The sequence below is a fragment of the Dunckerocampus dactyliophorus genome, chromosome 19, assembly GCF_027744805.1.
Source record: "Dunckerocampus dactyliophorus isolate RoL2022-P2 chromosome 19, RoL_Ddac_1.1, whole genome shotgun sequence".
Classification (NCBI taxonomy): Eukaryota; Metazoa; Chordata; class Actinopteri; order Syngnathiformes; family Syngnathidae; genus Dunckerocampus; species Dunckerocampus dactyliophorus.
In genome coordinates this window covers 775,515-799,794 of record NC_072837.1, presented here as the reverse complement: position 1 = coordinate 799,794, position 24,280 = coordinate 775,515, and the positions used below count along the sequence as shown (strand labels likewise).

Genomic DNA, 24,280 nt, shown 5'->3' with positions numbered 1-24,280 from the left:
TTGAAATAGTTGCGGGAAAAAACGTAACAATAAAGTCAAAATATAAAGAGAAAAAAGTTGCATTTGAACAGAAAAAAGTGGCAATTTTACAAGAATAAGCTGACAACATTAAGAGGAAAAATAGCATGGAGTTGAAATATGACACTTTTTTAAAGTTGTCATATTATGAGAAAGAAACAAAACCAAATCCATTTGTAGTACTAAAATTAGCTGGGGGGAAAAGTCCAATAAAATCCAAATGCTTTGGGAATAAAGTCCTAATCTTACGGGACGAACATGTCTGATTATTTACAAAGAAAGTTGAAACATTTGAAGAATGAATTGAACAAACAACAGCAAAAAACAGCAAAGAGGGAAGCTGATACAAAGCTGAGATGCACTTTTGTCTTAAATCTATACCGTGGAGCTTCTTAGCACTCGTTACAAAACATCAACGTTGCATCCTTTCATTGTCCGCCACGTGGCCCCCACTGGACGCCCCATCTACCACAACCTGCTGGAATGCAGCGCCACCAATAAAGCTCCACTGGTGTCATCGCTATGTTTTGCCAGAACCATTATGCCAATAATTACTGTGAGACTGGGAAGCAAATACTGGGATGAGGCGAGCGACACATCTCTGAACCACTCGGGTTTGCAAGGCAGCAAGACAGCGAGACAGCGCTAAGGAATGCGTACCGAAACTCGGTGTAGCCGCACGCGACAAGCGACAAGCGCGTGAAGGCGTTATCGCGCAAGCAGCATCTTGACAAAGAGCCTGATGCTCTTTTTAAACTTCGCTGCCAACCTTAACACGCCAACAGCAGCGCTTACTTCCTCCATCGTTTCTCCGTCGCTATCCACAGCAACACACCACACACCCCCTGGTTAGCGTTCACCGCCGGCGAGCGAGGCGCACTCACAACCGCCACCACACACGGCGGCGTTCGGATGATGGATCTCTTCTTGAACCGCGTGGGAAGTACGCACCAAACGTCATTGCTGCCGTTGGCCTGCGACCTTTATGACGCTTTGCTGTGGATTTGATTTGACATTGGAGAATGCGTGACTTTGTTATCATTTACTTTATTTCAGTCAAGGATTTCAATGACTCGTCTCCATGGCACAAAACAAAAAGGCATCGTTTTTGCACACAATGTGTACATTTTTCCTTTTTTAATGCACCTTTCAGCCTCTGTTTAAGAACCGGCACTGGCACACTTCAATGAAAAACTCCACGAAAATAATCTCATCTCTCATAAAAAGGTAATGAATGCTGCTTTTGTGCAGAAAAAAAGCTGTTTTCACAGTCGTCAGTGAATAATGAACACTTATTCTATCATGTGAATATTTCCCTGACTGCTATTACCACTAATAACGAGAGTAGTATCACTGTGGCTGCTGATATCATCTGGACTTTTGCTGATGTCGTCCTCTCTGTTTCTCTTGTGTTCTTGTTGTCCTTGCAATTGTTGTTGTTGTCGTCTCTCTCTGTATTCTCCCCCTCTCGTCCCCGCACTCCCCCCTCCCTCTGCTTTTCTCTTCTTTTCTATCCCCCCCGCTCCGGTCCGGCCGCTCAGTATTTGCAGAACAATAAACGTCAAATAAAGTCAAATGAAATCTACATAAGAGGGGAAGCGTATCTTACGCTTCTCCCCGGCAGAGCAAATGTGTTGAGCATGTAAGGAAGGGCATTTAGGTCAACAACGCTAGCTGCCCCGATGGTTGGACGGGACAAAACTAAAAAAGTAACATCAAACAGCGACGGCATCGATGTAGAGTCCGATCCACTTGTATCGACACTGTAGCATCACAGTGAACACCCCCTGATGCCACGCCGCTTCCAGACGTCCGGAGAACAGCATGAATGGTGAAAGAAGGGAGCAGGAAGCAAAAACAACAAGAGTCTTATTTAAGACCTACCGTTGTCGCCTTGGCAACAGTAGCTGTCCGGGTCTGACTCATTGTGGTAGTAAAGGTCCATGGCCTGGGGGAGGAGAGCATCGGCATTAGTCAATAAAAGCAACACTTTAACGGCACTGATGATGCACCGTGACTTGCTTGCTTGCTTGGTGATGCAATCAACGCGTGACAGCAACGCTTTCACAGCAGCTAACGCGTTCTGCTAACCGGTCCGACCCTGCCGATCCAATCGGGCTGCAGGGATTATGGGATGTAGTGGAGACTGAGCAGACTTTGTGCTCGAATGTTCTCTGAAAAGCACAGCGAAATAAAAGCCCACAGTAGAGGCCGGACCCCTGCCAAGGACCAACTGCTGGTGGGTCACTGCCCCACTTGGCCCCATTGCAAGTAGACTGCAACATCAGCCATGACAGAGCCTCGAGTGGATTTGCACCAAAATGTCATTTTGCTTTTGCTTTGCCTTTGAGCCACTAGTCTTCTCGTGAAGCTAAGTAGTTCATTCGTGGTGGTGACTTTGGCACCGGTCTTCCACCACAGTCCTGCAGACAGATGAACACATGAACAAACCCAAAAAGCAGAGCCTGACTGTAAAGTTGTCCTCCCCAATGTTGGGCTTGATAATGTTCCACTCCAGTCCTGCAGGTGGCGCTCATGCGCATTACAAAGTAGACGACTGCCAAAATCCTGCATCCTCAGTCCCAACCTGCAGCAAAAATGCTCGCAGACGTAGAAATCTACAACCCACACGTCAACGAAACAACGCTGGAGGTAAAAACACACACAGCCTGCTTGTCATTTGGACTCACGCACACGTTGATGGGGATGATGTTCCACTCCAGTCCTGCAGGTGGCAACAGTGCACGTTACACAACCACACATGTCTAATATATATCAACTATGCATCTAAAAATCGGCAGAAGTGAGGTAGTTTTTGCATAAGCCGCACACAAATAGATAAAAATGTAATACATTTTTAAATCATTATTAGACAAGATGGAACACTAAGCTGCTGCATTGTGACCCAGACTGGTTCCTGCCCCACTTTCAGGCCGGGCTGCCACCTGATGTGCCTTAATGAAGCTGCGTTGCCGGGGCGACGCCGCCTTTAATCACTCCCCAGAAAGTGGCGAGAGGGGCCCCCTGGCACCACCATCACGCGAGGGATGCTGCATTGCTGACAACAGGATGGAAAGTAATCTGCCTGGCGACATGTGAAGGTTTGACTTGCTCTTCACGCAATCGGTGTCCTCGCAGATGCGCGACACCGATTGCGTTCCGGGTACAAATTGCGTGGTGACAGGCAGTTAGCAAGCAGCTCACACGGTTAGCTAGTTTGCTAGCAACCATTGACCACAACAGGAAACGACATGAAGGAGTACGTAACAGTAGCATCCACCTGTTGGTTCCACTACAGTGTTTGGGTGAAACGACAGAGCAGACCTCCGCCAAGGCTTTGGCTGTGCAGTGTGCACGTCTTCCTGTTGTCATTAAGGTCCATGCATGTTCTCTGAGGTTGACCTTTTCAACATGGGGAAGCATATCCCAGAGCTGCTCCCAAAAATGGATTTGGTTCTTCAGAGACAGAATCATTTATCGATCCACCGGTGGGGATTTGATGCGTTACAGTGCAGGAAAGTGCGCACGCAATGAGACCACACGTGCGTGAAAGGGCAGATACACACCTGTGTGCGCTGGCGGGGCTGCCAGGTGTCCTCCAGGGCGTAGCTGATGTAAGGTCCGCTACAGATGGAGCACTCCACCATGACAGGGCTGGCCAGGAAGGGCGAGCGGTGAGCCCCCCGGGACTGACAGCAGCCCAGGTGGGCGTCCGGCTCCGACTCCTTCATCTGACGAGATAGCATCTTCCACTTCCTGACCTGGAAGACGACATCAGTGCTGGTTCATCATCACACGTCAGTGCCACATCACGGATTATGGATTATGAAACGTGCACTGACCCCACCCCCCGCTGACTTGGAATATCTCACGTCCTCAAATCATGTGTTCATTGTGTTTTCACACATTCATTCATTACTGAACTGTACTCATTTACTATCATAGGCACATTCTTCCTTTGCTTTTTTGTGATTTTGTTTTCATTTTAAGTATTTTTTTAAGTTTAATATTTTTAAATGTGAATCTTTATGGGTTTTTTATTGGTTATTTCTTTCCCCTTATTTATATTTTATGACTTGGAAAACCCTTTACTTGATTTATTAATAATAGTGAAATAATACCTAAAATTACAAATAAAAGGCAATAAAACACACATTTTTTAAATCCTAAAAATGTTTATTAGTATATGTTAATATACTTTTTAATATATTTTGAACAGTGCTTTATTTGATGTTGATGGCACATCATTTGTAAAATAAGAATAATAGAGATACTGTACCTACGTAAAATTACAAATAAAAACAAATAAAACACTGATTTTTTTTGTACAATATTAGATTTTTAAGGCACATTATTTGTTTTTCTTTTGTGTCCATTTTCACTTTGCCCGATTAGATGTTTCAACGGATGTTTTCTAGTTGGTCTAAGTAATTAAAACACAGCGCAAGACTGCTCAGTATTATCAATGGTTACACAAACACAAGCCCTCTCTGAACATAAGAGCTGCAGTCGTGTGAAAGGAACGCAGAATAACCTTCCAAAAAGTGAAAAAGCCTCCAAACTCCTGGGGAAGTCCTGCAGCTGGAGGCAGGAGCATCACTGCCTATGCAGTATTTGCTTTCAATAGGAGGAGGAAGCCAGTGAGTCACTTAAGAGGATTTTACACACACGCACACACACACAAACACGCACACACACACACACAGTTGCAGAGAGATACACACCCTCATCCACACCGAGCATAAAACGGAATTCACATAAGCTCCTCTCATGCAGTCCAAGTGAAATACACTCCTGATGAAAATGCTAAGACCAGTTGAAAAACTCCCTCATGACCGAAGGCCCTGGTGTGTGTGGGGATGACTGGCTTTTCCAACAGGACAACGCTGCACTGCACAAAGCAACAAGCTCGCTCTTGAGGAGCATCCTGCGTGTTCCCCTCATCTAAACCCAACGGAGAACACTTGGGGATGGACGGCGAGGGACGTTCAGTTCACTTCATCAGTTCCCGACAGTGGATGCCTTCCATGATAATTTGCTTACTCAAAACTATTTTTGTGCACTCCCATTTCTTCTTTTTTCATTTTGAAACCGCGCATAAAACCTCCTTAAGATCCAACAGTGCAAAACATAGCTCCTTTCAACTGGTCTCAACATTTTGATGAGGAGTGTATGAGCGCCACGGAACAATGCCAGCGGCGGTCAAGGTGAACACAACAGTTGTGGACGGAAGTGAGTCCAGCATGATGGATGTTGTAGTGACCCAGAATGGCCGTTACGTAAGCTAAATGGCGTCCTTGGCACAGCCAGCTGACAGGTTCAGTGACTGCGACCCGCTTCTAACGAGCGTTATCGAGGCTGCTATCAGCGAAGGGGCCTCTACGCTAACACCACTGCATGCACTCCTGGAAATGTGCGGCAGGGAGATTGGGACTGCGTGTATCCCAACTTGCAAATCAGCAAATACTGTATCTGTGAATGCTAACTCCCTGCACTGTGATTATGGACGAGCACCGACAGGCAGAATGGATTCTAATGATCACTGCAGGTGCCAAACTACCAATCATGTTTATGTTATGAGAAGGCAGCCATGTTATGAAAAGCCAGTCGTAATATTCCAGGAAAAACATACAACATGAGGGAAAATGTAGTAATATTAGGAGGAAAAACATGTCGTAAAAAATGTCCTTGCAAAACTAAATTTCTTGTAAAAGAAATTTCAAGAAAAAAATGTAGTAAAGTTAAGTGACCTATGTCAAAATGCTATCACACAAAAGTAGCAATGTTACGAGAAAAAAGTTCAACCTACACGAGAAAATGTCATCTGTTGTGAGAAACAAGTCAGACGAAAAGTCACAGTTTGATGGGAAGGTGTGAGAATATCAGGAGGACAACACGGTGGTGTTACGTGAATAACGTTGGAACATCAGGCAGGAAGACGCTGCAACTTTACGAGAATGAAGTCACATTTTTGGGGGAAAAAAAGATCAAATGTTCCAAGAATGATGTTAAGACTTTAAGAGTACAAAGAATCTTGGGTTCATGGAGGACCACGAGGAGTAAAATACTCTGACAGGAGCAACGTGTTCCAACAGGGAGCAGGACGGAGAGGCGCGGTCAGAGGAGTGAAATACACGTGAGCCACTTCATAAATTCTTGTTTCCGACCTCGGAGGTTGATCATTCAAATTTAAATGAAATTTGAACTTTGGGAGTGTTTCAAGTGTGACAAAATGTTCATGTCTGTCTGAGGGTGGGGGCTTTTACAGCCTGAAAACATACAGAATCACTGGAAACAAATGAAGTTGGCTACTTCACGAATCTCACTTGTTGCAGGCTATTTTGGGAACCTACCCCCGCGATAAACGAGACTTTTTCCTGGCAACATTGAGACATTATTGTGAGGAAATGCCAAGTAAGCCTTGGTATTCTAAAAGCATGACCTCTGACAAGCAGCTCTTAAGTGTGACACCTTGATTGACTGGAGGTGGAGTTTGCATGCAAAGCCCATAAAGTGAGCGAGCGTGTGCAGGTGTAATACTTCATCGGAGTTATGTACTGTATGTACGTACAGAACCCTGACCCGCTGCTCTTTATTGTACAGACATGCTCTCCTTTATCACGGAACACGTTGCAGACAAAGAACCGCTGGAGGTTGCTTGGAAGAACATGCTCGCCACAAGCATAGCACACAAATATGAAGGTCATCCATTTCTAGACCGGGCTTCCTCTTGTTGCCCTTTGACCTGCCTTTTGTCCAGTGAGTCTTTAAAAACGTGCTTCTGTAGCGTGCAGGATGCTGGAAACAACACACAGCGTAGTCTCTTCACCTCCTACAGCGAGGCTGTCGGGACACGCTTCTAAACTATTCCAACTCAACAAGCAAATGGGAAGTTGGCTTCCTCCCCAAATGGCACCTAAACTATTCCAAATGCACCCCGTGCTGCTGTAAGTACCCAATAAAAACAGACCTGGGATCTGTTTTGGGTCCCAGCTTGAGGTTTGGGAAATGCTGATTCAAGGATTCAAGGATTCATAGAACCGGTGCTCATAATAATATTTGTTATTAGTAGAAAGCCTTTATTTTTGGTTTTTAGATATTTGGATACGACTGTACTCCTCTTTTTTATTTTCCTATTTTTTGGAGTTATTGGAATAAATTCTAGGGCCGCACGGTGGTCTAGTGGTTAGCATGTTGGCCAACACAGCCACAGCCTGGAGATGGAAGACCTGGGTTGGATTCTCCCTTGGGCCTTTCTGTGTGGAGTTTGCATGTTCTCCCCGTGTGTGGGGGGGTTTTCTCCGGGTACTCCGGTTTCCTCCCACATTCCAAAAACATGCATGTTAGCTTCATTGGAGACTCTAAATGGTCCATAGGTATGAATGGGAGTGTTTGTCTATATGTGCCCTGCCATTGGCTGGCCACCCGTCCAGGGTGTACCCCGCCTGTCACCCCAAGTCAGCTGGGATAGGCTCCAGCATGCCCCCGCGACCCTAATGAGGAGAAGCGGCATAGAAAATGGATGGATGGATGGAATAAATTCTATGTCAGATTTTGTAAAAATACATTTGTTTCATTGTTTTCCTCATTTTTTATACCTTCGTTTTATATACAATAAATCAGTTTTGTAAAGAAACAATAGTACTACCCCCCCTCCCCAGAAATGCAAAACAATAGAAATTAATATAAAATAATACAAAGCAATTATGTTATGGAAAATATAGATTTTTTCAAACATAGTAAAAAAATATTATTCAAAGGTTTTATCCCAAAAAATATTTTAATCCAATAAAAAGAAACTTTAATTTGAAAAACTTTTACAAATGTTATTGTGGTTTATAATAACGTGAATCTACTCATTTAATTTTTACTATATTACATGCTTCTGCACTCTGTGTGTATGCCAGCGGCCCCGCCTCCACCCACAGATACACAGAGACTGTATGACAGACAAGGGCTCACTCTGTTCATGCCGCTGTTCTGTGGAACAAACGCGCCAAGGTGCACAGAGTGAACCCTCTTCCTGGCTGTGGAGGCGGGAGACGAGGAAGAGAAGCATGCACGTGGAAATATTTACTCAGTTCATTTTCATTTATTGTCTGATTCATTCATTCATTTAGTATCGTCCCAGGCCGAGCTCCCACAAGACACTTTTTTTCCTGAGTGACAAATGTGGTCACGTTTTACTGTTGCGAGATCTTGTGGCACCCTGCTGCTCACTTTGACTGCTTGAGAGCGACGTGTGTGCGTGGCGCCAGTTGGGACTAACAAATGACCAAATGTGTTTTCCCCAAAGAAAGGTGCAGCAAAGTGAGTCCTTAGATGATGATGATGGCGGAGGGTGGGAAGGTTAACCTGAAAAACGAGTACGTGAGAGGCAGCATGTGGCGGCGCTGCGTCATGTTGTTGGACCGGCAGCACGGCTAACCCCTGGGACCACATCACCCCACATGGACGCTAAGAAGATTGCAGCTGAGCTCAGCTATCACAATAACTCAGCATTCACTCTTATTGCTGGTGTGACTGCTTGGAGCGACGTAGATTTGGAGTTACTAACGCTTCTTTCCCTGCGAAGAGGTGCAGCTAAGTGAAAAAGTCCTGAGGTGATGATGGTGGGGGGGACTGTTGAGAGGGTGGGAAGGTCAACCTGAAAAACGAGTACGTGAGAAGCAGTGCGAGGTGGAGATGCGTCATGCTGTAGTTGGACTGGCAATGCGACTAACCTTTGGGAGCGCAACATCACGGTACGATACGGACCCCAAGATGATTTCAGTTTTGGCATCACAGTCTTAACAGTCCTTATGTATGACACATGAACACGTCTTCCTCTGCCCTGTGCGTTTTAAAGATAAAAAAGCAACAGCTCAGTAGTGCACGTAGTGGGATACACCTATTCCGCCCGCCATTCAGACACCTCCAAAAACCTCCAACGAGGTTTGATGGTTCAATATCCCCGCTGTGAGCATGTAGTAACGGGTACGTTCATGATAACGTGTCATACTTACGGTATTTTGCGTATTCGAAGCATCATGAGAACGTCCTTGCTCAGTGCATTGATTTCACATACTGTAGCAACGTCGTAGAAACGAATGCCGATGCCCGATATCGTCCAACTCTCAATTTCCAATTCCGATATCAACTGATACTGATACCGATATATGTAGCATCACATGTCTCCTGTGGTGGAATTAACACATATGTGGCTTCTCGACGTGGCTGTAAACAACATCTAGCAAACTACCGCGTCTGCCTGCGACTATTTCCACGTTTTTTTACATTCCTGCTACGCCGCTGGCTTCTGGATGACTGAACTGTGTGCGGGAGTACAGCGTTTTCCTCATCGCCTGCAAACGATGCCCTCAAAACGATGTTATAATGTCCAAATCATGCAGTGTATGGGCCAGATACTACAAAACCAGGAATGAGGCATCTTCTCCCTCCGCCTCTTGGCGTTGACGTACGGCTGAGCGCTCGATGCGGCGTCTACGTACATACAGTATGTCTATGAGCTACCCGCTCACCATTAGCATACAGTTCAGCAAAACATGGGCTCACGTATTTGCTGCGTGTTGACAGCAATGTTGCTTGTGGCACTTAAAGGACCATCGACTCTCCTTACAGGGAAAAGACACGATACCGATATTGACCTATATTCCATTTTTATGCCAATAACGTTTTAGGCATCCCTAATGTGGCTCGGTTAATATGCATGTGACATTAGATGTCAGTGCAGCACTCTTAGTGTCTCTTAGCGCTTTTGGGAGACGTCCCATACAGTAATGAGCCGGCTCTTTTTATTTGTTTTTATATCTTTAAAACGCACAGAAAAGAAAAAGACGTGTTCATGTCTCGCATAAGGATTGTGAATGATGGGCAACATTAAAAAAACAAAAGGAGCAATTTTCCTTCAACGTGTTTGAGTGCTGATGCAAGGTATCAAAGCGGCTAAAACGCTGCTCTCTTTCCTGGAAGTAAAGACACTTCTCTTTCCCTGGAAGGGGGATGTCTCACTTTCTCCCCCTCGCCTCGACAGCCCGAACATCGCAGCTTGTGTGAACACGGCTGCACGGCCAAACCATCAGAGTCTTGAGCGCTGAGTAAGCATATTGATCGGCAGGAAGCAGATCACATCAGCGCTAAGCTCTCCTTCTGATGACGTGCCACTGGGCCCAAATCACTGCAATAACCACGCCGCTGAGCGCTGTTGGCGCTGGTTCTGAAACATCAAGATGGGAGTGAGGGATTAGCACGGTTCCTTGGCCAGATTAGAACAGCAGTAATCCCACCAAATTCCCTTACAATGCGACTAAGAAGGGAGGATGAGGCAAGGACGAGAGGGACTTACTAAAAGTGGTGCTTACATCAAGAGTTGCATGTTTTTGTTTAGGTGTTAATCCTTTAAAATAAAAAACACAAAGGACAGAAAAAAACATGCTTAATATTGCTGTAATATTTATTTGAAAAAACGATGTTATGAGTTGAATAAAGTTGAAGTGTTACAAGAAGGATGTGGTGATGATGAGGATGGTGTCTATGCTGTACGTGAAGAATCCGCTCACGGCAGCAGCATAAAAGAAAGTATAACATTAAGTCGTATTTGCAAATGTGAGAATAAAGTTGCAATACCACAACAAAAAGTGGCAAACGAGCAGAAAGCAGGAAAATGACGAGGAAGAACTTCAAACGTTACGCAGTCGTCGGTGTATTTTATACCTCTCAAGGCGGGACGGCTGGTCGTTGTGGAAAAGTGCACAAACTGTTGCGGGAAAAGGCGGACAAATGGCGACTGTGCTTGAAGGGAGCTAGCGCCTGAAGCAAGGTGAACTGGTTCATCAGGTACATGTCATGCACTCTCAGGAGATCCACTCCAAGTCAGCACTTTCCACCCAGCTGGTGCTTCCTGTGTCACGGAAGCGTTAAAAGGTCACATTCTTCATGCGTGACACGCAACTTATTAACGGATTTACGGCCAACGCTGGCATGATTACGTCAAAGAAAGTCTGAAGTTCAAAGTGTAGGAGGGACTTCTTCTCGGTTGCGCTGTAAAAGTCTAGACGACAGCAACGCCTGCCGCTAATATACAGTAAAATTCAAGGTCGCGAAGGCACATGTGAAGAACTGGGACGAGCTTTGAATGGACTCTTTGAATTGATGTGTCGTCTCGTCTCTTTCTCCCACTGAGTGCATCGGCGCTGGTGATGAGAGGCGAGCCCGCGGGACCTCGTTCCCCGCCGAGGGAGAACAAGAGAGATGGGTTTGTCATAGGTCGCCTCCCTCGGACCGCCAAACAAAGAGGCCGAGTCGCATAAAAAGACGCAGATCATCTGAACGCTGAAGATGAGCGAGCCCACGAGCAGCTTTGTCTCTTTTTGAAATACAAACATTTGAATGGTTGGCAGCTCTGGTGGCTTGTGGCCCTCACTGATTGGCCAGAAAACATGAAAGCACAAGTAATGATTCACGCTACACGTCTGTCAGTTCATGTTATCATGCCTCACCAGGGTGCCGGGAGGCATGCTGGAGCCTATCCCAGCTGACTTTAGGCGATAGGCGGGGTGCACCCTGGACTGGTCGCCAGCCAATTGCTGGGTTTCAACCACATGACCTCGCGTCACTTCTGGTGAGCAGACGGGGGGGCAAGCATGACAAACGGCCACATACACACTCAGTATGTTTGTGGAATATTTTGGCGATTATAAGTGAATAACGGTGCGCGTCATCATGGTGTGATGTATGAAGACTAGAGTGCTCCGGCCACCGATTTCTGTGAAAAAGCATGGTATCGGCATATGCTGATACTTGCCGATCAGATCCACGGCCATTGCAGCATCCCGCCCACAAGACAAGCATGTCTGGCGTGTGGGCCTTCCTGTTGTTGTGAGAGTGATATCACTTTTGCACCCTGCAAAATATGCCATGAAAAATATCTCGCCGGGGTGGCGCCTTAAAAAGCTTGAGTTTGGTGCGGCCTTTAGGGGGGCGGGCACTTGGCAGGATGTGGTGAGTTTTCACGACACGCGATGTGATGCTTGGTGAGGTGGCGGCTAATTAGCCAAAACACGGGACATGTGCCTGTGTGTGTGTGGCAGTCGGAGGTCTAAGGTGGAAGGCCTGAAAAGTGGTTGGATTCGTCGACTGGAGGAAACCGGGTTTGCCGACTGCCTGGGGGTCCTGCTGGAGCGCCACCAAGCTGCTCTTGCATCCAAAGTCTCCTTAAAGAAGGCGCCTGATCCGCTAAGGTTTACCAGCGATTTTGAAAAAGGAAGTCCAATATGTTGTTGTCCAAATGTGATGGTTCCCATTTCACATCGGGACCCCAGGACCACATGAGGCTCTTCATTCAGGTTTTCATAATCAAGTGAGAAGCCTAGAAAGCAATGCATGGTGAAATAGAAAGTGGGGGTTGTGGATACCAGCATGTTGGCTTTGTCTGCCTTGAAATCCAGCATGAAAATAAATGTTGCTAAAATGAATTGGTCTTGGCCATTTGCATTTTGTAAAAGTAGTTCTCACAAGAAACAACGTCGGTGCCCCTGATATAGCCAATAGTACATTTCAACAGTTACACGTCATCTACATCATCCGCATGGGTATCATCTGATTTCACTCATGGATGATCGGTATGGGTATCGGCAGCATGAAAACCTGATGGGAGCATCCCCAAATGAAGACATAAAATAGCTGAAAACATGCAGGCTTATCTCAGCGACAGACATAATAAAAACAATGCGTTCAAATCAAACCAGCGTCCATGAATCCACTCATGGGTCCGTCCTGGAACCAAGGAACCGTGATAAACCAGGGACGGCAACATCTCCAACCTTCCAATCACAACAAACTGATTGATGGCAAGGCCGGCATGAGCTTCCAAAGTATATCAACACAATTTAAATGCGGAACACGCGGTGTTAAATAATAATATGACTAATGACCCAAAAGTGAAAAAGGGTGTGTATTTCAGAATGATACTGTTTCAGGGGCAACAAAACGGGTCAACAACTGAAAGCTGCAGAAATGGAGGTTGATCAAGCCTTGGCAGTTGGTGCAAGTCATCCCTACAGGAGTACTTACTACCTCCTCTGTCTGCGTAAAAACACTGTGGTACTACACCCTCGTCAACATCAGTTAACAGCAGAAAGTCATTTGTTGCTCCACAAGTGGCAAGAAAACAGGAAACAAACAATGGAAGAGACACACCATCAAACACTTGAAAATGGAGCTTTTTCCTCAAAGAAACTGCAGCGTTTAGACCGGTAGTGTAGCTGGAGGTCCGACATGTGCCATTTGTTCTGGAATGCAGCCCTGCATGTGTCTAACTGATCTTCCTAAAGACTCGCTGGCTTGGACTTGACACCCTTTGGTTTGAAATCCACTGCACATGCTGTCTATACGCCGCACTTGTCTCAGCAGGCTCGATGTAATCAATAGTCACGTTCTTCTCCCTGGACATGCTTGACTTGCCTCCTCATCCCTCCTGCCCTCCCTGCCATTTCTTTGCCTAACTTCCTTCCAGCCCCCTCTCTTTCCCTGCTTGGATAACTTTTGGACAGTCAACCCAAATGGGAGCGCAGCAGGTCAGACCCGTCTATGCAAGGAGCGTGTTAAATTTAAACGGACAACTCAGTCTGCTGTCAAATATGGTGCTCCCTCGGTTTTTGTTATGAATCCGTTCCAAAGGGTCCGTCACAAAAGTTGTAAATGTTGTGCGTAATATTGCACGATAATGGAGATAGTCTACAGGACATTTTTTGTCAAAAACTGGGGCGTTCGAAAACCAAGCTTCCGCTGTATAGAAAATACAAGTTTGACAAGTAAATATTCACCAGAGAAAAACGTCGTCCCTCGTTTAAAGCGGTTAATTGGTTCCAGACTCAACCGTGATAAATGAACTTCCGGGATATAGGATTCAATGTCAATAAATGGAATATTTTTGCAGTTAGAGCATAGAAAACCTGTTGATGACTTCCTAAATATGGTTTTTAACATCATTAGAGGCCTGAAGACATGAAATAACACGACTATAGTCAGCTTTACAAATCAAATTATTTCATGCAGCGTTAAGGTAACGTCATGTAAGCTAATGTCTCCATTTGAATATCTTTTGACTAATAATACACCAGAGTCTTCTTGAAACAGCCATCATTTATTCATTCATTTCGGAAAAACTGCGATATAGCAAGGGAGTGATAATCGAACCGCCATATTGTGAGGGACAACTGTATAGCAATGATGAATCTCAACAAAACGTTTTCATGGTCCAAATTTGAATCAAATCAAATCAAACTTTATTTATAAAACACTTTTCATACATATAAGTTAGTAAAAACAATGCCTGGATAACCACCTCCCCAACCACACATACAGGTAGAATTAAAATATGAAACTATGGCTGAGTGCACAGGAGCCATCTGCACCAGGAGCCCATCGGACCACAGGGGACCTCCCTCTGCGGACGACTGGACTAGAAAACTAATACTTCTAACTTATAAGATGAGAATCATCACTTTCAACCATAGAACACATAGAAATAGTAAGCGCTATAATTAAAAATATAGTGTGTAAACAAGAATACAAATGGCATTAAGGTTTAAAATAAACAAGATAAAAGTGGGATAAAGACAAAAAATAAAGCATCAGAAAATAAAAGAGTACAGCAAACAGTAAACAGAAACAGCTCTAATAAAACTGACAAACAGAGTGAAATGACAATAAGGCCTTGGTGGAGGTCGGTGCTCTCATTCGGTCCTAAAAAATGCACCTTGTGTGCCCAAATCCTCCTAAGAAGGACAAACGTTTGTTCCTAGCTCCTCTCATTGTAAAGTGGCAGTGGGCTCAGTTCACGTCATCGCCCTCATGAATGCAGTTCCTTTAGTTCCCTGGGAACCCTTCAAACTTCAAACCCAAAGTTCAAGATGAATACGCTTCAGGAGCAACTCATTTAACAGACTGATTGGTTGGGGGGGGGTGTGCCGGGACTTTTGCAGCATGCCAGCAAAAATTTGGGATATGTTTTTTTTTTTTTTACTCCTCAGCAAGGACACTTGATGCGAGAGATTAGTGGAAATGCTGCGTTAGCTTCTGCTCCGTGTGTATTTGTTAGCAATGCGCTTGGGACTCTGGACGTTCTTATCAGGAGGATTTATGTTTTTGATTTGGGATCACGTTGAGGCAGTGGGGCACTTCGCTTTGACCTGCTGCTCCAATAAAAGCGTCCTCTCAGCTGTTCTCATCTCTCTTTATCACTGCTGCTCCCTCTTCTTCTTAATGGCTGCTTCAGCTCAGCTCCTGGATGTTTTTTTTTTATATCTTCTATTGGCTTTAATGTTTACACTGTGACCCTTCTTTTTAATGCAGTCATTCCACCCCAAACGCTCCAATCAACCTACTTTCAGCCCCTGTGTGGCGGTTTTGATGTCATAAAGGCCGCACGCTGGTCTTGATAGCGTAATAAAAGCATGAGTCACAGCTGCATTTAGATTTGGCTCTGGCAGGCTCATCAGAGGGGTGAAGGCAGGGCAGCGCACCGGGTCAAGGCTAGCATCCACCCCCACCTAGCCCCTCTGCTGCCAGCGCTTTTAATGGTGCTGACACATCACAGCGTTTTAACAGTGTAATGGCGTGTCCTTCAGGGCTCGGTATGAGTAAGTGACAACAGCGTGTTGCACTGTGGATACGAAAGCTGCATTCAATGCAAATTAAACGCCACCCAGGCCAACACACCTAATTTGAACCACAACCAAAATGACTCAACACACAGCCACTATTGTCCAGCAGTCAGCCATAAAATGATTGTGTCTTACCTACAGACGAGCACGGAGGTGGTCATTGTCTAGGGCTGTATGAGTGCAGCCAGCATCCAGGAGCACCGGTTCATTGAGAGGAAACATGAATCCCAACATGCACTGACATTGTGAAGCATAAATTGATCCTCATGGCAGTTTTCCAACATGATAAGGAGCCCAAACACACCTTCAAGGTGACATGTGCATTGGTGAAGGTGACGGGACCTGAACCCAACGGAGCACCTGTGGGGCATCCTCAAGCGGAAGGAAAGAAGAAAGGTGTATTTCTCATTTTCTCTTTCTCATTTATCAAATTCATTGGTTGTAGACCCGACTGCGATAAGTGAATTTCAGCAAAGTAGGATTCAATATTATAATAAACGCAATACTTTTGTAGTTAGAGCATAGAAAACCTGTCTAGGACTTTCTAAGTACAGGTTTTAACATGATTAGAGCCCTGTAGACATGAAATAGAAATAACACCCCATAGTCACTTTTATACTCCTATTAGTCTTTGTTTACATCACATTGCTCAGGCTACGGGATCACTGCAGGGACATAACAGACGGCTGCCCCTAGCATAGTAAGCGAGAGAGCTAACTAGTTAGCATCTCCAATTTACTTATTCTAAACTTGTGTTTCAAACGGTGTAAAGGACAAAGAAGCCAAAAACATACCACTTCCACACGGAATGAGAGGTGAACCATTTTTTCATTCGATCTCAGCCACGACCTGTGGGCTGGGTTCTGCTGGCTCAGTAGCCTCAGTGTCCATGCAGTGTGAAAGGTAATGTAAGCTAACGGCATGTCTCATAACATTACTGATGCCCAGTGACCACAATACTACATAGAACTTGTCTTTCTATAGTTTTTGACTAATAATAGGCCAAAGTCAACAAGCAAACACGTCGTGTGTTTGGTTTATTAATTAATTATTTATGAGGGAGCGATATTCTAACCACGATATCGTGAGGGACGGCTGTATTGCTAAACAAGCTGTGCACTGACTACTCCCAAGTACATCCAGTTTCTAGAGTATTGTTCCTTAGGAAGGTATTGTCGGTAGGAAATGTGAGCGCTGTGCTAGCTTTTGGGAGATGTCCCGTCCTAGCTCTAGTTGTGACATTTATGTCAGTGTTGTTGGGACAGAGCGTCCACTGATGACGCACTATTTGCCAACTACATGTCAGGTCAAATACAAGAGGAGTACTGTCAGAGTCAATCATTTGGAAAGAATAAACATGCTGTACGATGCTGTAAAAACTAGCGACTAAGTTACTCACACACAGCAAAGACCACCCTCCTCTTTCCCACCTTCATGGATACACAGCCATTAATTCTATCCATGCACGCTCACACACTTCCCTCCAGCGAGACATTTGTGTTGGAGGGTGAATAAATGAGGCCATAGTTACAAGAACAGAGCAAAGAACAAAGCAAAATATTATGTTGGCAGACAAATGGGGGCTATAAAGAGCAAAACAATGACACCACCCCAGCATTGTTGTTTCTCACATACATGGTGCATGCTGGGAAAATCACGACTCATCGTCTCACACACACACGCACAAATACACACACACACACACACACTTACACTCACGCCTGCCATGGGCATGATGGGCATGATGATTGGGATAACCATTACGCTTGCAGTTACATAACTACTGGACGACATGGCAAACACCTGCTGCAGCATTAATGCACTAGCCAGTGTGTGTGTGTGTGGGGGGAGGTCTTTAAAAAAGGTCGTGATGTAACAACAGTCATGGTGCAGTTGAAAAGGAGAGGAAAGATCAAGAGAAGCGTTCATTTGCTTTGACGTCTGGTAATTGGCAGAGCGAGGGAGCTTAGGGACGTTCATGTTGTTGAACAAGACTCATTTCCTCCATTTTAATCCAGTTTAAAGACTCATTCTTTACTCATTATTTCCACATTTTCTACATTCCTGAAAGTATTGGTCATGAAATGAAATATAAATATACACGATGCACGAGATCTCGCATGATTGAAAAAAAAGCTGTCTCGTGACAGTAAATACGTTCATTAATCACACAATCACAATCACACAATGTTGCCGGCCTCCACACACGGCCATGTGCATGTGTGTCTGTTTTCCTCGTCTCTCGCCTCCAAACAGGCAGCAAGCGGCTTCACTCTGGGCATTGCTTTCAGCGCCTAGACAACGGCGAACAGAGTGAGACCACTTGTCATACAGTCGCTTTGTCTCTGTGGGGGGAGGCGGGGCCGCTAGCATACACACGCAGCAAAAGAGTTGAGCTTTGTGAGGAGCAATGCAAGGTAACGTAGTAGAAGTCAGGAGGGAGGATGCTTGCAAAGCCACATGCCGCAGCCCCTGCATGGGAATATTAATGAGCAAGGTGAGCCCATCAACATGAACGAGCCAGTATGCCGAAATTATTCCAAAGTGGGAGCAACATAAAAGGCCACAGAACAAACTTGCCCACCTCAAAAATAGTTTTACCATCTGGGAAAAAAACACACATCGCGAAGCAGAGCCTTCCTCCCAACAGTCAACACTCACTGGGACGTTTGGTCGGCAAAGTCAATACTAACAGAGCGGCACAAAATGGTGTGCGTTCTCAGAAAGTGATCGTAAAAGAAAAAAGGCTGCTCTTGAAGACAGTTCAAAAGCCAACATTTCAAGAAATGCTGCAAACATTTAACAGCCAGTACGAATTGCCTGTGAGAAACGACATGTACAAAAGACATGTACAAACGACATGTACAAACGACGTGTACAAACGACGTGTACAAACGACATGTACAAATGACATGTACAAACGACAATTCCACAACTTTACAGATTGAAAGGTGACACATTAAAGGCAATATGTCAATATTAGAATATATTATTATTTATTGTTATATACAGTAGTACCTCGCATAACATAAACCTCCTTTTACATAAATTCCACTGAACATAAAGAATTTATGTAAAGTTTTTGCTTCGTATTACAGAAGAAATTCCCTATAACATAAAGCCTCAAGTCAGAGCAAGTCTTTTTTTTCCAATCAACTTGATAAATGCCTCAAGTCGGTGCAAGTTCAGACTAACACTTGGTGACGCCTTCTGAAGCATCACACTCTCATTGGCTGATTTTCGGGTCACCGCCTCCGCTCTCATCTCAGTGGCTGATTATCGGGTCACCGCCTACGCTCTCATCTCATTGGCTGATTATCGGAGCACCGCCTACGCTCTCATCTCATTGGCTGACTTATACAGCACGTACGTGAGTTTGTGTGAGAGACAGGCTTGTCCCTTCAAACTCCTTCCTCTTCGTAGTCCCCCTGAAACTAACTTAAACAATTAAGTTAAGTTACAAATTAAAATTTGGCACACAGCATTATCGTGTAGAGACCAGCTGACTCTTAGACTCTTTGAGTCGCGTTTCGACTCAGGCTAGTCCTCATCCTCCTTCCTGCCTCCACTTGCGCTCCTGATCAAGACATCTCGTGAACGGTAGGATTGTTTTTGTTTTCAGTTTTATTCAATTACAGTAATCTTATTTATTACCATATTTTATATTGGAATGTTACTTTACTATGTTTATGCTAATGTTTTCTTATATTTTCCCACCATATTTGGTGGACTTTGAATATTTTGAAGGGCCAAAGGGGTGAGTTTGGGAAGATCTTGGAACGGATTAGGCTATTTACATGTATTTTACGCTTCGTATAACATCAAATCCCTAGAACATAAAGGTTCTCGGAACGGATTATTTACGTTGTAGGGGCGTCTACTGTACTATCATAACAATAGTAGTTTACTTGGTTGCAAAAAGTGTTGACAATCATATTGTTTAGCGTCAATGCGTGGGACAATACACATTCCCAAACTCACCTGCATTGTTTTGTGATGCGGTTAAAATAAAAAAGTTTGTTTGTTCAGTCATATTTTTTCATTGTACTTTTCTTAAAAGTAATGCTAAAATTTCGTCTCATTCACGTTCACGTTCACGCCCTCGCGGATCCAATCTCACCTGTTGTCGTGTCTCATGAGTTGGGTGTCTCTTGACACCCCTAATATATCCATTTAACATAGTTTATTATATTCTAATATATTTATATACATATAGGAATCATTGAAATATGACAACTCTTGTAATAAACCAGCAATTTTGTTAATTCAAATCCTAATTTTGCAAGAAAAATGCCAATAATTCAAGAATATTAATATATAGAGTATACTATATGTACGGTTTGTAATATATGTATATATTATCATACTGTGTAGCAATCAGAAATGTGAAGTCGTAACATTACAAGAAAAATGTTGATATTTTGGTCAAACAGGTAAAAGTGAGTAATAACACGTGAACATAAAGTCAGTGTAATGCTTCCAACAGATATTCCTACAATACAGCAACATGCCATACATTGCTCATCTTATGTTTATTCTGCTGACTTTTTTTGCTGTAGTTGATGACAGGTGATGTCATTTGTCCTGACACTGTATATGCAGTATCTGTCCCACCTGGATGTCATGTCATGTTGCAGGTGTACCTAATGTTTTGCTTCTCTCACCTTGCAGCCTTTGCTCTTGTCCTGACTCTTGGCTTGTTCTCTGTTGGAACACGGCGATGGTGGCTCGGCGTGGTAGTGGTGGGCGCCGTGCAAGCCGGCGTAGTGACAGCAGCCGTACGGCGAGGGGAAGTGCGTGTACCACAGGTCCTCGGACAAGGGACACTTGGGACACGGGTAGAGGAGACCTTTGGCCTGGACTTTCTCCACGCTCACTTTGGGATTCCTCATCCATCTCCGCACCTTTGTGGAAAAATGTGAAGATGTCAGTACACTCGTGAGCAAAGCAACGTCTGCCTTGTTCAATCTTGTCTGGATGTTTTTTAGTTGCTGATTTGACTTGTTTGTGTTAAAAGTACAGCTTCCTGGAACGGCTCATTAGCATAACTGTGCAGCCTTAAAGGTCAAACAGCACCACACTGGGCTCGTGACAGGAGGGGTTTAAGGCGAGTGCCATGCTGGAAAAAGAAGCGGAAATGAGCGTGTCAATCTTCTTGTGCCATCGCTTCTTCAACTTCAGCTATGTTTCTGTCAACATTGAAGCCTTCATCAGTTGTTGCTATATATTTATTATATCATTCATTTACAGTGATTATCAACCACGGCTCGTATTGCTGCGTACAGTATTTGAAATGGGCAAAGAGTACATTTGGAGTACAGGAAGTGAAGAAATGTAATTGATGTGAAACAGAAAGGGTGTAGGATTAAATAAGCTTTGCTTCTTTTGTGAATTGTACCCTGTGGTGTACTCCAATGGAACCTGCATGTTCCAAATAAAGTAAACCATTACTGTTCAAATATAGTCATATTATCATGTGCTTTTTCTCAGTGAGAGGACACACAAAGCCCCCTTGTCCTGCTGTGCACACACACACACACACACACACACTGCGATGTGATGTGATGTGTGTGATGTGGAGGGCATGTCACGGCATGTCGGGATGAAATGGAAAGCATGGAAAAACCTTGCAGGTTGCGGGTCAACATGTTAACTGGTGAGCACACACAGGTCATATGACACACTAACAACATGCTAACAATTGAATTCATTTCTTGGCTTAGCACGTAAGTGACGTCATAACCGGATATCTTTCAAGAAATGACCAAACGGATCAGGAGCCAATGACAGGAGTCCTTGGTGCTTAAAGGATTTCACCTTAAAATACCGTTGAATAATTTGGGGTGAAACAGTTCTATTGATCTTCTCAGGCGTGTGCAGGTACAGTAGGCGTACCCAATGAAGTGGCCAGTGAGTGTACCCTGACCACACAAAGAAACCACTTAACGTAACGAGCCATCAACGCTGCACAGGAAATGAGTCTTGCAAGCTAACACTGGGTTGAAGCACGAGTATCTACTGTACCAGCTGGGTGATGTCATCATTTCTATCTCTTTATTTATTTCTTGTCCTGCAGACACTTGTGGTGAACACTCACGCAACAGTGTTTTATGAAGCGCACGCACGCACACGCACACACACAGTAAACACAGATGAGGAATCTTGCACCTGATTAGCAGTGCCTGCTTACAATGACATCATCGCTGGCATACACACACACATGGGCACAATGTGAGTGTGTAGGTGCAAGTGAAGGCACACACTCCTACTGTGTGTGTGTGTGTGTGTGTGTGTGTGTGTGTGTGTGTCATCACAACTCACCTTCCTCTTGACAAACTGAAAGGCTGAGCACTTCTTGAAGGAAAAAGCTGTCTTTTCTCCTCCTCCTGCACCTCCTCCTCCTCCTCCTCCACCACCAGATCCTCCTCCTCTGTTGACCAGCTTCATGGCCGACACTGGCACCCCGCTAGCCTCCGTAGATCCCAGGGTGACGGGCGGAGAGACTGAGAGACACAGTGGACAGTTGATTAAGGCATGAGGGAATGTCGTGGATTCCGAGATGAGCGAGATGCTTCTGCGTGGAACGGAGAGGATGCGAGGAGGAGGTGGAGGTGGTGAAGGAGGCAGATGGACCAAAATGCAAGAGAGAGAGAGAGAGAGAGAGAGAGAGAGAGTGAGAGCTAGGGTGAGTAAGAGAGGGAGGCGGGACAGTCACAAAGAGATGCTGGACTCTTGAATGCGTTATCCTCCTCCTGTGAGATGCGTGTGATGGAAGTTTGCATCTCTTGTTTGTGTCAGCATCATCGGGCCACGCACACCAAACACTGAGTTAGTAATAATTGTCCCTTAAAATAACACCTTCAAAATCATCAAAGTGGTACCCTGGCCTGTATGAAGAACAGCATCCCTTCTGTTGCCATAGCAACCCTACATCACCAACTTTAGTGGTGTTTAGTGTGTGTGGACCAGCTGGGACACCTCTCATATTGGATCAGCATCGCACAGGTAGGACACTTGCACGCCTCTAGAAGAGAGGATTTGTTCACATCCAAATCAGACATTACAATACCAATCATTTAAAACAGCAATAAGTAACAGTTGTGTCTTAAAGTAACAGCTTCAAAATCACGAGGCGGTGGAACACTTCCTTTCAACAAAGAATAGCCTTGATGTGTGGACCAGCCAGGACGCCAATCATGTCTAGTCCAGACACATCACTTCAGGTGTCCAAATGATGGGTTCACTGGACGGTTAAAGCCACCATAGGTAACATGCGCACCTGAGTGGTACCGTGGCAAAGGGAACAGCATTTCTTCCGCCTGCCTAGATCGCATACTCTTGACAACTCTTGCTTACCTGTATGCTAATCCGCCTGTGGACGAGTAGATTTGTTTGTGCTGTCACGGTTACAGGTGCTCCGCCCCTCCCGTTGTTCCTAAAGGGGTCCAAGGGGGAGCCGTGGGGGCGTTCCGACTGAAACCAAACGATGATGGAGAGTCCAGATGCAGTCATGCTACTTTATCAATGAACGCCTCCGCAGTGAGCACATGCCGCCTCCCTCCTTTTCTCCCTCCTTCTCGCTCCCTCATCACCACCTTGCTCATTTTTCCGCAGCAGACCAGGCTGGCTCCTCCTCCTCCTCCTCCTCCTCCTCTTTTCCGCTTGCTGAATTGTCTCAATGGGATGTGTTGAGTACGGAGTTCATCCACGCACCGTTTCATCCCTTTAGGGCTGCAGAGCTCCAACACAGAGTGACCAGTGTCAGCACGACGACCAGCAGTCAGAATGGCACACAAATAATCTTACACTTACACAAGCAATATTCTCACAAAAATGGAAATACATACATAAATAAAAAAATACACCAAAAATGAATTGGTTGTATGGTGAAGTCTGGTGTCTACAGGATACAAACACATAAGATACTTTGTAGTACAACTGTTAGTTGCCTTTATACTTTCCCTTGTTTAGGTTTTAGAATTCAGGTGACGTTATTATGACTTATGCCATTTCTATTTGGTACATTTAGCTCCTCTGAAGGTTACATTTGAGCTAAGGACCAATGACAACATGTTTCAATGAAGGTAAAACGTAACAAACGCATGTCAGACATTGGCGTGCAGCGTGTAGCTTCTAGCCTAGACAGTCATGCTCGCCACTTTGCGGTCTGAATTGCACGGCTTCACTCTAACACCGTGTTTCCAAAATCTATGAATAAATCACGCTGGCCACGGTTGAATACGGCCTGTTGTTAGTCAAAAATATGGATATTGAAGCAAATGTTCCGGATTTTTTGCCTAAATTAAGCAAAAAATGGTTAAATGAACAAAAATACAAGTATGAAGCATTCAGAGAATGACATGTAGTATCTGCACTGATTGCCAGAACAACAGGCTTTTATTGCAGGTTTGAATGATCTCACAACAGGCACAATAAAAATCCCCATAAAAACACGGGCTACTGTTGCGGCCCTGAACCCATGCTAAGCTAAAACTTAACCCTGAGCCCCCGACATGGCTTCCTGTCCGCCCGCCACTCAGCTTCCCTTGGGAACACATTTACAGCAACACACACAACCAGTCTTATTTATGTCTTAA

At 44.8% G+C, this 24,280-nt stretch overlaps 1 protein-coding gene across 2 annotated transcripts in view; it reads right to left on the bottom strand.

Annotated features, from left to right (window-relative positions):
• Positions 1-22,295, bottom strand: part of sgk1 (serum/glucocorticoid regulated kinase 1) — a 36,043-nt gene extending 13,748 nt beyond the window's left edge. The window contains exons 1-4 of one of the 2 annotated variants that reach the window (XM_054762261.1): positions 22,005-22,295; positions 20,348-20,587; positions 3,585-3,779; positions 1,903-1,966 (exon numbers count right to left, since the gene is read on the bottom strand). In XM_054762261.1, coding sequence (XP_054618236.1) covers positions 1,903-1,966; positions 3,585-3,779; positions 20,348-20,587; positions 22,005-22,130 — 625 coding nt within the window. In that variant the 5' untranslated portion in view covers positions 22,131-22,295. The remainder of the gene's footprint in view (positions 1-1,902; positions 1,967-3,584; positions 3,780-20,347; positions 20,588-22,004) is intronic. The other variant, XM_054762262.1, reaches the window with a different exon arrangement.
• Positions 22,296-24,280: the final 1,985 nt, after the last annotated feature.